Source organism: Diadema antillarum, unplaced genomic scaffold, assembly GCF_040938485.1.
Source record: "Diadema antillarum isolate AM-2024a unplaced genomic scaffold, OU_Dant_1.0 seq00000668_RagTag, whole genome shotgun sequence".
Lineage (NCBI taxonomy): Eukaryota > Metazoa > Echinodermata > Echinoidea > Diadematoida > Diadematidae > Diadema > Diadema antillarum.
In genome coordinates this window covers 86198-103228 of record NW_027271578.1, presented here as the reverse complement: position 1 = coordinate 103228, position 17031 = coordinate 86198, and the positions used below count along the sequence as shown (strand labels likewise).

At 38.1% G+C, this 17031-nt stretch overlaps 1 protein-coding gene across 1 annotated transcript in view; it reads left to right on the top strand.

The window, feature by feature from the left end:
* Positions 1 to 1147: 1147 nt before the first annotated feature.
* The window catches only part of LOC139736859 (myelin transcription factor 1-like), a 45377-nt gene continuing 29493 nt past the window's right edge, over positions 1148 to 17031 (top strand). Inside the window, exon 1 of the mRNA XM_071647521.1 lies at positions 1148 to 1224. Coding sequence (XP_071503622.1) covers positions 1148 to 1224 — 77 coding nt within the window. The remainder of the gene's footprint in view (positions 1225 to 17031) is intronic.

Genomic DNA, 17031 nt, shown 5'->3' with positions numbered 1-17031 from the left:
CATGGGTAGGGTGATGGTTTGTTGCCGGCTGTTGTTTTTTTTTTTCCTTGTGCGGGCGTAATCAGCGCGGCGGGTAGCAAGATTGATACTATCGTGTGTGTGTGTGCGTGAGGCAGGCACTCCCATTGCTGGAAATGATTAACTTGCAAACTCAGGTGTCCACTGTCTGGAGGAGTAGAGCCCCCATTATAGTCCCCTGTCTTTCTTACACTGGGGTTTTAGCTCTGGTGTTGTGCTGTGTTATGTGTTGACCATGCAGTCACCAAGGGGGGGGGGGGGGGGGGGGGATAGGGTGAAGGGGAGGGAAAAGGATAGAGTGAAATTAATGACAAAAATGAGTGGAAAAGCTGTAGAAGAAGAGACGAAATGGAGTGGGGGGGGGGGGGGCAGAAGGTAGAGGGAAAACAGCATATTTTAACAAATAGGGAGGAAGGTTATATACCAGACAGACAGACGGACAGACATGTACACCCACAGACAGAGATAGTACCACATTGATGAACAGGAGGCTACGTTGGAAGGAAACCTGTAGTATTGCTGGAGATGGATTAAGCCAGCCGTAGGATGCCATTTCAGAGCATCAACTATATGATAGACAGGCACAACACTGCACACTGGCAGTAGTCCGACGGTCCAGTGCCAGCTAGACAGGTCAGACTAGTTAGAAAAAATATAATGGGTTAGTGTGCAGCCCTGGGGATATTTTATAATGCTGTTCTTAAAGTTACAGACGTCTTAAGAACGATTGGTGATCAGTTCTGATGTGCTATACTTATCAGAATTTCAATAATTCAGCAAAAGAACTGATCACCAGTCGTTCTTAAGTCGTTCGTAACTTTAAGAACAGCTTTATGAAACACCCCCCTGGAGAGGCAGACAGTCTTTGACAAAAAAAAATTCAGAGATTGAGAAGCCTAAAAGACCAAATGGGCCATTTCTGTAATTTATTCAAATTTATGACAATTTTTCCCCAGAGGATCTTGTAGTAACAAGCCAGCTCAGCCAGCTGAACAGTCTACAAATGTCACTACTTGGTATCCAGTTTGCACCATTTTTTTCTGTGCTTTCTTGTCAATCCTTGGGCAAGTTGTCGGGTACGACCCTTTTCACAAAGGTATGGAATGACATCCAATAGCAGAGTGACGAGATGGGAAGACCACCAGATGTGAACGTGGCCAAAGGGGAAGATGAAACAACAGACTCTGGAACAGACCACAGTGGCTGGTAGCACACAAAGACAAAACAAAAGCCATTAACAGAGATAAGAATGGACTTGAGATGGACTTGGACTCCAGATGTAAAGGCCAGAGTACATTGTAAGGTAGACAATAAGTGACATGAAGGCAGATGATTAGAGCCGTACTGACTCTCGGACAAAAGCGGTCATGACCTTGCAAAGCTAGAGCAATTAAATCACAAATATTGTTGTATGCTGTTCTTAAAGTTACAGACGTCTTAAGAACGATTGGTGATCAGTTCTGATGTGCTATACTTATCAGAATTTCAATAATTCAGCAAAAGAACTGATCACCAGTCGTTCTTAAGTCGTTCGTAACTTTAAGAACAGCTTTATGAAACACCCCCCTGGAGAGGCAGACAGTCTTTGACAAAAAAAAATTCAGAGATTGAGAAGCCTAAAAGACCAAATGGGCCATTTCTGTAATTTATTCAAATTTATGACAATTTTTCCCCAGAGGATCTTGTAGTAACAAGCCAGCTCAGCCAGCTGAACAGTCTGCAAATGTCAGTACTTGGTATTCAGTTTGCACAAATTTCTTCTGTGCTTTCTTGTCAATCCTTGGGCAAGTTGTCGGATACAACCCTTTTCACAAAGGTCCGGAATGATATCCAACAGCAGAGTAGATAACAAGATGGGAAGACCACCAGATGTGAACATGGCCAAAGGGGAAGATGAAACAACAGACTCTGGAACAGACCACAGTTGCTGGTAGCACACAAAGACAAAACAAAAGCCATTAACAGAGATAAGAATGGACTTGAGATGGACTTGGACTCCAGATGTAAAGGCCAGAGTACATTGTAAGGTAGACAATAAGTGACATGAAAGCAGATGATTAGAGCTGTACTGACTCTCGGACAAAAGCGGTCATGACCTTGCAAAGCTAGAGCAGTTAATCACAAATATTGTTGTGCACTTAGGGACTGATCTCCAGAGTAGCTAAACTATCAGCAAAGGTTGTTGAGTTGTTGCTGTTTGCCTAAGAGCAAAAGAAGCTCTATTCGTCGAATCCAGGGACTGGTTTCTGTTCCTTCCATCTGGGCTGGTATGCCTTCTCCCGACTCTCGGGGTCACAAAAGTTGAAATTTATCAGCCTGCCATAGCAACTCGTACGATGATACTGGTACAGTATTTCTGTCTTTTATTTTGTGCATTTCCAGTAGTACCAAGAAATCTGCAAAAGATATTTTTATATATGTATACAGTAATTTCATGACAATATAAGCTTCATGGGAACACCAGGAGAAATCCCATTGAGTGCCATTCTAATATGGTTTTGGAGGGGAAAGTCCTTTGGCAAATGGAGCTTTCCCCGCAATTCAGGACCTCGTGTGAACACAGGGCATGCTGGGTCAAACCAGACCCTCAGCTAGTTAATCCTCAACGGTGTGTCATCAAGTACTCAGTAGACTGACTAGTCTTTCATAGTTGTATCAGCAATCAGTCAACGGACACATCATTCCAGAAAATTTTTCAGGCCAGTGGTGCAGATATCAAAATCTTTTAAAAAGTGGTGGAAAAATGACAGAGGCCACACCAGCGCCGTTACAAAAATCATTGAGGACCATTTGGAGCTTGTCCTATGCTGAAGAGGTTGCTGTAGAACTAATGAGAGGTCAATGAGAATTTTTAGTCTCTCAAAAGAATGCTCAAGGGTCTCCAGAGACATTTTTTTGAGGGGGGGGGGGGGGGAGGAGGGAGACTTCTGAAAGAGCTTGCCGATTTTTGGTCAGTCACTGGTTGCCCAAAGGTCTTACACTGTGGAGGAGTGGGCCCTTCATGTGGTCAAACACTATTTTCTCACTGGGCTGTATTCTGGCTGCATGGAAATTCAACTCCATGGGTGAAATTCACAGAGGTACATGTAGTTTATATCTACTCCTTGGATAATGCAAATTTCAACTGTAGAGCTGGGGGCATTTCATGAAGCAATTTTTCAGATATTTTTTTCTGACAAAATGCTATAAGCTACTGAAATCCTTGCATCCGATGGGCTGAGATCAAATTTGTCCAACAAATTTGTCTTACAAAATGTTTCATGAAATGCCCCCTGCCCCCCTGTAGAAATATAGAAGTGACATCTCGTGTGCACCAACTGTATTGGGTACTCCCATTTTCATGCTTGCTTTAGTCCGTAGAATAGGTTTAAACCTTGGATGTGATTTGAACAACCTTTGCAAATTCAGGCTGGCGTGTCTCGCATTGAGACCAGCAGATTACTCGTAGTGAGCACCTCCCAATTTCATTCGGATGCTGAAATCTAAAACAATGTCTGGATATGCCTGTGAAACTGTCAATTTTTGCTTGAAAATGGACATATATGCGATGTGAAGTAACACCATGAGAACATGATTTTGGCCTAAAAGGTGCACCCACAGTATGGCAATCTGAGAACATGTACCCAATTAAAGTCGCTTCTTAACATTATATGATTGATTATTGATAATTGACAAATTGGGCCATAGTCAGTATCCATCGATCTTCAGCGTGAGAGTAAATCAAATACAGCTTGTTGGGAAATATTACTGGTAGATCATCATGTAATATTCTACCCACCCACTTCTGAATGAGAAGGGCGCTTCAGGAATATAGGCTGGGGACTCCAATTGAAATCTGTTTACTCTTCTGATCTCAAAATGCTCCTAAACCACCCACTATTCTGGCAAATTGCATCAGCCAGGCAAGTTTCTTGGTAAACCCTTGTGATATATTGCATGCCAAATAGTGGAAGATGAATTTTGAACCCTTCTACAAAGAACCACGTTTTACCTTTAATTATAGACGGGGTACTTCAAACCCACTTTCCTGCTTGCAGGGCGGAGTTGAGGGGGCATGTATAGAGAATAGACCACTTACCCGTCATAAAGTATGAGTTCCTTGCCTAAATGGCCAGCTAGACTAGTGGGTGAAATACTGGTGTCTTTTGTAATTCATTGGGGGGGGGGGGGGGGGGGAAATATAGAGAATAGTATGGAACTACATGATTAAGAACAAATGCTGAAGGAAATGAATTCCAGAGATGTTATCAGTCTCGATCTGTTATAATATCACTGATGACCATTTCAGTGTCTGCTTACTCTCCAATATCGCAATGTTCCAAAGTTCATTATTTTTATTACTGTCTGTGCTCTTTGTTAAGAGTGCCCGAATGTGTTCATGATTTTTTTTTTCTTTTTGAACCAGCAAAGCATCAAGTAATTAGAGTAATTAGACCAGAGCCATATGCTGTCAATGTACCGCTGTAGCACCGGCTTTTAGTTATATGTCGTGAAGTAAAAAAAAACAACAAAACAAAACAAATGAGATTGTCTTTTTAATATTGCATTCCTCAATTTAATAAAGGGACATGTCAACTGAAATGTATCCCATTGCCTATCTTGGCAATGAGGTGATTGCTTTCCTTTTTTATTTTTCGACCCTCTCTTTCTATGAAAGAATTATTGTGATAATTTGATGACATTTTTCCAGGTGTAAAATACTTGTCATTTTCCCTTAAATATTGTATGTTTCTCTATCTGCTCTTTTTATTCCATTTTTCTTTCCAGGTGCCAAGGGAGTGTATTGATGTAATGAGCTTGTCGATAATTACATTAATAAATTCTGTTATTTTGTTCTCTCAACTGTCATGTTTATTTTTTTCGTTTAATCCTTTTCTTTTCTCCCCACAGTGCTCCAATTCCACGAACATGTACTGAAGTAAGCGGAATATTAGCATTATACTTGAGTATATCGCACACCTGCACTCCTGTGTATTCACATCTAGCCTTAGTCGCACTCAATAATACCTTGGTCTGTCGTGACTGTGTGTTTAATGTAGTAACAGAGGGACAGAGAAGCAGATTATTAACCTGCATGAGGTGGAGATAGAGAAGAGAAGCATATCTTCTTCTTCTTCTTCTTCTTCTTCTTCTTTGTAAGTGGAATCTATGGACCAAAGTAGAAAATAACTTCCCATTATTATCACAACTTTACTGAAGAAAATGTGAATATGGCATGACGTATAAATTCTCTTCTCGTTTTGCATTTAACATAACTGCCTTTCCTTTTTTTTGTCACATGAGGGTTGTACATCATTTTGTTGTGTAAAGGAGGAAGGGGGGGGGGTATGATTAGAAAAGAATGAACTATGGATTGCAAACAAGATTTCTTGTTGTTGAATAAAGCATCACAGATTATGACCTGCAGTGACCTATTTTCATTATTTGTTCCAAAGTGCATATTGGACTCTTATTTGGTCAGTGTTCATTTGTTTTTGTTTGATTGATTTTCAAAAACTTTTGATTTTTCATTTCTTTAATGCCTTCATTTAAGGAATGAGGAAGGCTATTGATTTTCAAAAACTTTGATTTTTCTTTTCTATAATACCTTCATTTACGGGATAAGGAGGGGTTAGGGTAGGCAAAAAAGAAGAAAAAGAAGAAGAAATTGCTCCTCATAATCTTTACAGACTTGGAAGGAGTCTGCTAAAAGTACTATGAGGTTGAATTTTAGCCACCTCTTGCAAAGAACTACCAATTCTCTCTCCCTCTCTGCTTTCAGTCATATACTTTATATACTTATTATTGTGCTTGTGTGAGTGCATTACTAGTAGGAATGCCCTTGCTACTGCAAAGAATTTCCCCTCTTTCCTTTGTCGAAAATGTTTTGAATGTGCATGCTTAATGCTCTCTAAGCTGTAGAATAACATGCTTCTTGCCTAAATCCTGTATCTCTTGGCTTATTTACAGGGATTTGTTTTTCCTTATTTTATTTCTCCTGGCTTCTCATCAAACTTTGTATCCTGTCCATCTTTCACCTGTGGAGTCATGCATCATGTTTCTACTGTTGTCTCAGTGTAAATCTTTTTCTAAATCCTTTCTCCATGATAAATGATTTATCTCTCTTTTAAATTATTTTATCATTTATCCATACTTTCGTCTGTCTCTCTCTCTCTTTCTCCATCTCTGTCCCTCCTTCTGTCTGTCTTTGTATCTCTTGTCTTTTGCCCTGATGAAACAAACATCGCTTCATGTGAACAACAATCTGTATACATTACTCCTCATTTCTTATAATTTAACAGCATTTCTGTATATTGTAATCTAGCCATTCCACTTTATATTTTCATATCATTTGTGATTGTCATATCATCATATGAAGAAACACATCACACTGTCTGTTCTTACTCTTTTCCTGTGTGCAACCGCTCGATCTTCCTGTAATACATGCATGTGCAACTTGTTTCCATGTAATCACTGATCTGCACATATGCCTTTCTGGATCCTGTATAATGGTGCGTGGCTGATTTGTAGCGTGATTGCAATGTCAGATGTAGGCCCTACCTGGTTCATTATAATTTGTGTGGGTTTTTTTTTTCTCTCTCTCTCTCTTGCTGTTTGTAGAATATCACTAGAAGTTCAAACACTAATGTTGAAAACATCAATACTTTCCTCATGAAAATTTATGGGACCACCATGTGGCAAAAAAGGAGAAAAACATTTGGGATCCAGTATAGGTCTTACATGAATACTGGTACATGGGGCTAATAAAAACTGATAATATCCTTTACAGAGATCTCAAGGAAATTATTTCCTCTTTTGACTGTGAGTAAGTCAGTGTCATGTAGTTATGAAATGTAGAATGCAAACATGCTACTTTTCCTAGTCCCATACATTTAAATTGCTGTTTGAAGAGGAGAAATTAAATGCATATGATGCATGAAAGAAATACTGATAATTTTGCATTGATCCTGAAAGCTTACTTTTCAATGAGTTTAATACGTCAGTAGTAATTTCAGTCTTCCGGATTCGTTAAGAATGTCCAGTATGTACAATAGCGCAAAAGTGGGGGGGGGGGGACCCTATTTATACATACAGCTCTGTATTAGTGCTAGCAGATTGCACCTTGCTAGTACACACTTTCTTTCCATTTCTTCCCCATTATATTGTGCCAATGCCATTCACTTAACCACAACTGACCATTACATATATTGTGATATATACTGTGCTCAAACTCACTGATTGTCCTTGATTATTTGCCATTTCTACTCCTTCTATTGTGATAATTTTGTGTTGCTGCTTCCGTTTTTTTTCCCTCTGTCATCGTTGTCGACCCCACCGCGCTTACCCCCGATGCCTACCCCATTACTTCCCTTCTCCGTGTGCCAGTAATCACCCTAATCGAGACTTGTCAGAGACGATGAGAATTTATCTGTCGCGAGGAATTGCATCTTGCGGCAGCTTGTATGTCCTAATGCATGAAATGATGAATCGTTTCTGATGTATTCTAATGCACTCGCTCAAACTGGGTGCCTGGAAGTTTTCATATCATGGTATGCTCATAACGCCATCAAAGTGAATTACATCTTACCTTCTGCTGTAATTTTCTCTTCACTTTCTTAGAGTATTTGTCTTGGGAGTAATTTTTCGCATCAAGGCCATTGCGGCAGTCCCGATGTCATAATTCAATGAAAAGAATGATGCCCAATGAAGGAATGGTGTAGGGTGAAAAATTGATTATGTGGAATATTCAGCAAAATTGGACAAATTTCAGGAAATTGTAACCACATTAATGTGGGCATTGAATCTAACATAGCACCCCTTGAAAATTGTGACAAGGATCATAAACTGTAACATATGGATAATGCTCAGTCATGTTGTGTTACTAATCTTTGCATACTTTTCCATTTTTTTAAGAAATATTTTTTCTCATCTATCAAAGGTTAAAGGGAGGATAATAATCACAGGGTAATAAATCTTGTTTGGTATTCAGCAAATGCATTTTCTTGCACCAGCATTGATTGTCACTATCTTATTACTGTCATGAAAGCTTTGAGGTTTCAAAAGAATTGCTATGTTGCCAAAGGCAAATATTACATAACACCTGAGAACGGAAACAGATAAATAGTGTATTTCATCTATGATATTTATGTTTTTTTCTTTGTGTGTTTCTCCATGTGGAAATTAGCAATGATAGGTATTGACAGGGTGTTCAAATTACAGTGCACTGTGTTAAGCATTTGTTTGGATTGTCCTGGGGGGCGTTTCATCAACGAGTTCGTCGGAGTTTTCACCGACAAATTTGCTATCAGCCAATCAGACCAAGGATTTCATTAGCTTTTGACAGTTGTCAGTATAAATCCTTGCGTCTGATTGGCTGATAGCAAATTTGTCGGTGAAAACTCAGACGAACTCGTTGATGAAACGCCCCCCAGAACTGAATGTTTTGGTGGTTTTTTTTTTGGTTAGTGTGTGTGTGTGTGTGTGTGTGTGTGTGTGTGTGTGCACTTACCCATGGTGTAAAAAGAGGACACACATACAAACTTTATATTTAAACTGAGGACACACAGAGAACCGAGGACGTCCTCGGTACGCAGACCTTTCCAAATGGTCTGCTTTTGCATGTAGGGGTACATGTTTGTAGGTCCTCGATTGACAAGAGTCCTACTTACACACAGGTCCTCGGTTATGTGGTAAAATTCTTATGGGTGAAACAGGTCCTCGGTTTCCAGCATAGACGCGTATGTGTGTGTGTGTGTGTGCATGTGAAGCTTTAGGGTTAATTACCTCATTTATTCCTGTTCCAAAAGTTTAAAAACTGTAAGAAATTTTAAAGAAAAATTTCAAGTTTTATGCTTTAAGAGCCACTCACTTTCAAAATGTTGAAACTTCCTTGATACAGGTCAGGTTGTGCTCAACATTTTATGCTCAACTTCTGGCAACTATTTCTTTTGAGATATATATAGAAAGACAGAGACAGAGATGGAGAGACAGACAGAGAGAAGGAGAGAGAGAGAAAGAGAAAGAGCATGTGGCCTATGAATGCTGCTGCCTTTGAAACAGTCACAACCATAAAGATATAATCACATTTCCCTGTTTCAGTGCAGGAGGGGTTGTCGAGAGCAATTGTGAAATATTAAGTGCCGTATTCTCATCTTTTGAAGTATCATTTAATAGATGATGCGTTGATGCAAGTGAGCCGTATGAATGTTGCAAAACCAGGAAATTTGTTAACCGTGCCTCTTTCATCGGGGGCAGGTGCACCCGCTTTGTACAGATGCTGCGGTTTTTATGTCAAACAAAGGACTTAAAGCATGCGAGTTGGTCTTTGTAAGATAAAGAGAGAGAAAGATAAGAATGAGTTGAAATTAGCATTATCTAACATGAATGAAAGTAGATGGTGTTAAAGGACATTCCCCTATCATTAAGAGTCATTCTCTGTGTCAGTGCTTCAGTTATAGTCTTGTCGCTATGTAAAACTGAAAATAACGACATTTATATTGATGTGAAACTGTTCATTTTGTTGTCCCGGTGACTAATGGCACACATTTTCACACACTCTTCCTTGTCTTTAGAATACAGACAAGCAAAAATTAGAGTGATCTACCCAATGTGGTGTGTGCTTGAGAATATGCTGTGTAGATACTATTGTAGGAGTATGAAGGAATAGTACAATGAACTTTTCTGTGCACATTATGAAACATAATGAGTTCTTGCCATATTAGATTTAGTCCTATAAATTGATCATATCATATCATGTATATACCATACCATATGCCATACATGTACAGAAATCTTCTTTCATGTAATATACAACATCAACTACAAATGAATGTGCAAAAGTTTCTCCGGAACGATTTATAAGAATTGGTCACTGGCGTTAACAGGGGGAATAGATTAATTTTTAACTCAGAATTGGCAACCAAAAATGATGTTATTCAATGCCTGCAGATGCTTTTCTGACTTGTTCCATGACCCCCATCCACCCCCCCCCAAAAAAAAGAATAAGAAAGAAATAGACTGTGTCATCGCTTCAGAGCTAAAGACATTTCATGTTCTTATGCTGCATTTCAAATCCAAACAGTAGCCACATTTCCCTGTCCAGTCAACTTGCCTATGGGGTTTCTGAACCTGATCAGATCGCGTCTCCTTTAACCGTATTCTTTCTGTTTGTACTGAGCTGAAAGGCTGCTCAAGGCTGCTGGAGGAGGAGTCAGAACCTGCACTTTGCTCAGTATGAATAGGGTTCTCGTAATGCCGCATATAGCACCCTTCAGAGATCGGGTGTGAAACGGGTAGACTCTTTACAAGCAGCTAGGTATGATCCTACCATAAATTGCAGCAGTGTGAACACACCCCTGATCCCTTCCCAGTCCATTCATTCCAAGAGTGTGTTTGCTATAACTACATTGTATATATACGTCTTTCTGTGAGTGCATCTTCCGATACGGAGGGTTTTTTTTTTTTAAATCCTTCTCTTTCTTTTATCCTTTCCTCCTTTTTTTTTCTTCTTCCAATTCTCGATTGACAAAGCCCAAAGCACAAGAGTGACTCTAGTCTGAAGGTTGCTTAAATGTCATCGTCTCACCAGCCAGATGTGGCTTTCTAATAGTGGGCTTACATTATGGAGCCAGGCAAATACTGTAGTAGACAGGCAGGCAGAGAGAAGACATATTACTTTCTTATACATCTTTATTTTTATATCTACATGTATATATATATATCAGTCAGAATTCCCATCTGGGTTCTCCATATGCAGAGATCATTAAGTTTGTATGTCATATCTTGCCTAATTGTTATTTCACAAGGCTTCCCCTCCCTGCCTTCTTTTTTGTTTTGTTTGTTTGTTATGTTTTGTTTTGTTTCTGCCCTCTTGAGACTACCGTGCTGCCGAGCATCTGCCGTAAGGCCTTTCAAAGTAGGGTGGAAAATTGTGAATGTTCCATCAATGGAAGGAAAGTTCTATACATAATTCTTATTAACATACAATCAGTTTTATTGGTGCTGCACTTTTTAGTGACTAGACATACTAAAATGGCGCTTAAATTTGCCATGCAATAAAAAAAAACTACAAAAAAACTGTGCTAAACTTTCTTGCACTACAGATCAGTTGCCACTATAATTGAAGCTCATACAAACAGAATGGATAATACATGGGACTGTGCAGTTTGCCAAGTTGCCATTCCTAGCTAATTCAATGCACATAGTTAGTTGTACAGATGGAGTTATCATGTCATTTGTTTTACTGGAGTGTAATAGACCCAGCAGGGTTTTACATCATACACTGTATTATTTTGACAAGTGGGACAATTGATCTTTGATCTTAGTCTCTTTTGTTTTGACATAATGACTAATGCCCTTGTCTAGCAATATATAATTCATGATTAATCTTTTTTTTAATGCCTATTATCCAGTGCCATTGTGTGCATGTTTGAGTGTCAGGGCTGCCAACACTGGAAACTAGTTGAGAGTGAGACTCCCATAGGCCAATGCTATAATTTAGGAGTCAAAATGCGTGAGATCAACAGAAATGCATGCAAATGAAATAAAGTTTTAGAGTGAGAAAGGACCAAAATGTGTGAGTCTCACGCTCAATGCATGAGAGTTGGCAGCCCTGGAGTGTGTGTATGTGTATACGGGTGTACACCCTTGTGTGAACATGTGTCATTGTGTTTGTTTCTATGTGAGTGTGTATGTGTGTGTTTGTATGTTTATAAGTATGTTTTACTAGTTATTTTTGTCCTCTGTGAGAAGTTATTTGTACGAAAAGATAAGACAGTGTTTTTAGTCCCTTACGAATTCTGAGTAATGAAGGTAATTTCCTTAACCGCTATCTATTTACTCTTAAGCCAATGTGTAACAATTTCTTCCTATCACTAATGTTGAATATGTCAGAAAAGTGGCAAAAAAGCAACAACTTTTGAACATGATTAAAAGATGATAGAATAGGTGAATGTGTGCAGATGGTTTGAAGAGATCATCTGCCCATCATGTGGCAGTGTTGGATATGTAATGCATTTCCAGAAGAATAACACAATTGAAATCAAATTCAAATCATCTTTTTCATTCACTCAACAGGTGTGTCGAATATTGCCACATGTGCATTTCATATCAAAATCATATGTCGGAAAGTTATATAATATCTATGTCTGTGTTACAATAATGTACGCAAGTAAAGTTATTTATTATTCCTAGCAGTGTACCCGTACAGAAGTGTTAGTCGAGGATATTAATAACCTACAGAGATAGCTGTATTTCTTGATTCACGGTACATTTGATTTGTGAAGCAAAAATGTTGTAAGATAAAGCATAGGTGAGCATTTCTAGATTCAGCATTATTCCCCAAATAATTTTTAAATCTGTAGTTGAAACGTAGGTTGATCCCATTTAGGACAGTAATGCTTTCAAACCAGCAGCAAGTCTTAAGTTTCAGAGAACAAGACATTTCTTTCTCTCTCTCTCTCTCTCTCTCTCTGATTAAGAGTTTGCATAATCAGTTCAATGAAAGATTTTGATGTTTATTCAGCCATGAAGACTACTGTAAAAGTGGAAATTTTTGCACATTTCGCGCAACCACAAACTAGTGCGAAAATAAAAGCATGTGAATATTTTTGCTTGCCAAATGTTCCAGTACTTGATGTCGGGATCCCACAGAATTAAAAACAAACGCAAACAGAAAAACTGACCAGACATGAATATTATTTATTAGTGGAAAATTGAGCAAAGAAAATGGGATTCCATCCCGATGGAATCCCATTTTCTTTGCTCAATTTTCCACTAATGAATTAAAAACATGTGAAACTCTTCTTACCCAGCCCAGCGCGAAAAATTAGTTGCGCAAAAATATCCACTTTTAAAATAGTTCTGAATTTGATGGAATGAAATTTCATTGAAATGATTCCTTTCAGGTGGCTCTGAACAGAGAATTGTACTGGGGGGTCATAAGATGTGCAGTGTAATGAGAAGTATTGGCCGGGGCCTAATCTTCAGATATATGAGTTTGACATAATACAGAGGCTGACATTATGCGGGTTATATTTGAAATTCATCAAAAGACTGAAAGATATAGATAGATAGATAGATAGATAGAGAGAGAGAGAGAGAGAGAGAGAGAGAGGGAAAGAGAGACTGTACTGCAATCCCTCCAGGCCAACGTTTATTTCGGCAGATCATACCAGTGTCGCCGCTACGAAGTCGTCGTCGGCACACATCTTTTTCTCAGGCAGCTGCTCTTTTCATTGCTGGGAACATGTAGTCTTCTGCCCCAGCCTTTTCCTGCCTATTCCCCTCCCCTCCCTCCTAATTCCCAACTCGTCAAGAGTATATGTATCCTACATACACTAAGATCTCTGACCAGATGCAAAGATAATCATGTTTGTGTTGTGATGTACTGGGGAATACACATCCCTCATCAAATGTTTAGGTTGATAGGCAGAAAGTAGTTACTGCTATGTTGATTATTAAAGAGTAAGCAGGCTTATTTCTTTTTTCAAAAATCTCAGCATCCAGCAACAAGAACAACAACAAATTTAAGAAGGTCTTGGAGACACAATGCTAAAATTGCCAAAAATTACTATAAGGCATGCTGTAGGTTTTCTTTGGTTTGTTTTTGTTTGTATTTTTAATTTGTCAAGCTAAATTGTATGCTGTATATGCCATATATTTGTCAGTGATTTTACTGGTGTGAATTGGCAAGTCTTTTGATATTCACAAATTACAACTGACAAAATGATATATTGCTACCTGTAGCAAAGATGCAATTTATGTGTTTCTCCTGGTTAGAAGGCTGTCTACACATCCCACTTGAACTTCTAGTAGTCTGTAATATACAGTCTTTTTCATGCTTTTCTCCTGTTCAAACTTCAGGTGTGACTACATGTACACGCAGCTGGTTTTCTTGCACTCAGCTGTCTGTCTTAGTCTCAGACCTCCACATAGGACTAGACACTCAAACAGACGACAGCAAAAAGAGCTCACCTAGATTTAAGTAAAATTACTTTACTGCCCCCTTCTTTCATGAGAAATGTTTTGATACAAAGTTTCTTCCAAAATGCCTTTGAATTGTCTTTTGTTGTTTGTTTGTTTTGTTTTGTTTTGTTTTTTTGCTGTTGATTTTTTTTCTGAGTTTTCTGTTCAGCAGTTTTCTCAGTGGAGAAAACAATGTTGTAAAAAGAGTTGTTGATGTCAAATCAACTATTGCTGGTAAAATAGGTTTACATTACTTTGGGAAATCTAGGGTGTCTTCTTTTCTGTTGTTGAGAGAAATACAATACGGTAGCTAAGCCCTTAGAGAAGATTTGGTTCTCCCTATATCACTATCCATAGAACATTTACTTGCCTTTTGTGTTTTCATTTGAGATATTTGCTTCCAGGAATTTGCTGTCTAGAAGCAAGACTTGTAGAGGATTAGTTCATTTTTCATTGTAAAGTTCAATGATATACCTTGGGAAATCACACCCTTACATTATTCACCCACCCCCACCCCCACCCCCACCCCCATCCCCATCCCCAACCCCCAACCCAAACCCCAATTCCTTCAAAGGAAGATAGAAATCACAGCTTGCTTTGATTTTGACGTAAAGGCCTGAATTCAAAACACAAACTTCTCCGTGTGTTCTTTAATATGAACGTTGTTGACATGGGATACCATATTGTTACTGACCTCATTATCTGTTTCCTTTCTTTTCTATCTAACTTGCTAATTGCTTTTCATATATCATATGACCATTTTCAGTAGTGGTCTAATACTCTTCAATCTAACAGCCTTGCATAATTTCTCTTTTTTTTTTTGTATTGGCTTCTTTAACTTGCATGAAAGATATTGTGTTCAGCAAAATGTTCAATTTGCTGTTTTTAATGTTTTTTATTGTACTAAATCAAATCCTAGCTTGTGACATTTAAATTTTGAAACTTTGTTTGAACATTTTAGTTCTGAATCATACCATGGTGGTACTTGGGTATCTATCCTGCTTACCATCAGATTCTTATTGTGAGTTTACAAGAAAAATAAAAAAGAGAAGGAATGTTCTGGAAGTTAAGGACTGTCTTGTTGGTGGTTTAAGTTTGATCTTTGTAATGTCATACAATGTACATTACAATGATTACTACTGCTAACAGGACTAAAATCAATGACTCATATATACATATGCTTTTCAAAATTCTAAAGTGAACCTTCATTTTGAGATGGGTAGAAGTTTGGTACGCACAGCCAATCTTACAATTTTCATCTATTATGAATGATGTCAATGAGCTAATAATTATAACATGGCAAACACTTGCTGTAGATGACAAATCAGTTGAAAACCACCAACACATAGCTGGGCAGGTGGGACTGTGTAAATATTTCATAGTGAAGGGAAGATAGATGTCCATTTTTTCTCACCATCAATTTTGATCTCCCCTACATGTATCTTCTTTCAGTCTTGTCAGTCGAAGCATTCTGTAATATCTTACATTTCATTGTCTGATTTTAAAAAAAGATGCAATACAAGCAATAGCTTTTCAAACATATCCCCCTAAAATTTTGCTCTGAGAATTCTGTAATATATATTTCATTGTCTGATTTGAAAAAATGCAATACAAGCAATGGCTTTCCTCACATATCCCCCTAAAAATTTGCTCTTTTTATAACTCCTCACCTCTTCCTCCTCACCCACATGTAGTGGCACACCAAACCCCTGAGGCAATGGTGCATTGTGGAAGGATTGTATTCCCATCAGATTATGGAATGAATTTGTCTTAGCACGTGGAGAACATTTGATATTACCTGTGATGGAGGATTCAGGGAGGATTTCGGCGATAGTCTATGAATCGAGCCTCTGTCTGTAGCCCAGAAATTGTGTGTGAGTGAATGTGTTTGATGAGTTTGTGTGTGTTCCTAGTCCAGTGGCAAATGGTAACATCGGCGCAGTTGTGGGGCAACAACTTTAAAAAGATAACACAGGGTGGCAAAGTTTTCTGCCGAAATCAATTTGAATACTGCGCAGAATTAATTCTTTGATCATCATTGGAGATGGGCTCTTGATTGATTACCATGGAAAACATGTCATTCATAATTGAAGTCTTCAAGTGGATGTGAGACTAAACTGATTATTTTTGTTTGTTCACAGAAAATTCCCAGCCAAAGAGGTGATAGAGCAAATTTCACTTGTTAAAATTGTTTGTACAATAATGATTGATGGTATACTCTTAGGATCATCAGATCCTAAATTGTTATTTGCACTGCATACATTTCAAATGGGACTGAAATAATTTAAATGGGACTGAAATAATTTAAATGTATGATGCAGAGGTTTGGAGTGCATACATTCCCACAAATTCACAGTATATAAAATGTGCATTATTTGTTTTATAAAATATGCACAAGAGTGAAATAGTGAAAAAAAGCCTATTTTCCTGTCATGTGTCTGGTAGCAGTGAGACATTTATCCAGTGTGAACATTTATTGGAAGTACTAGACATATGATGACATATGCAATGATTTTAGCGATTTTGGACACTTATTTACTTTCAATAGTAAAAGTAGTCACATGTGACAATTAGCCAATCAGATTGCAAAGATTTTGAGACCCATTTGATGATAATTGATTAATGCCATATTGATTTTACTCTTTGATAAGATTAATGAATTTGCAAAAGAGTGTTGACCGTGTCTCCATGTCACTGCATGATTAACCCATATTTGGAGATATCATGATTCACAGATTAAGGAAAATGAGGAAAAAGTATTCGAAAATTGGATAATACAGCTATTTTCAAATTGTTTATCGGGTCATCATCTGATTTGGGGAGAAATTCAAAGCTCTGATTTTTGTTCTTCTCTTGTCTTCTTCTTCTTCTTCTTCTTTTTTGTCTAGCCTCTCTAGAAATGTATAAGCAAGGAGTGGGCATTGTTTTCCTATTTTGCAATCTAGTGATATGATCCGTTTTCATGTGGGGAGAGAAAATGAAAATTGAGTTTACAATGTGGATGTAAAAATAGAAGAATCCCACTTGGTTTCTAAGGGCATCATTAAAAGTAGTGTATTTTTGTCATAC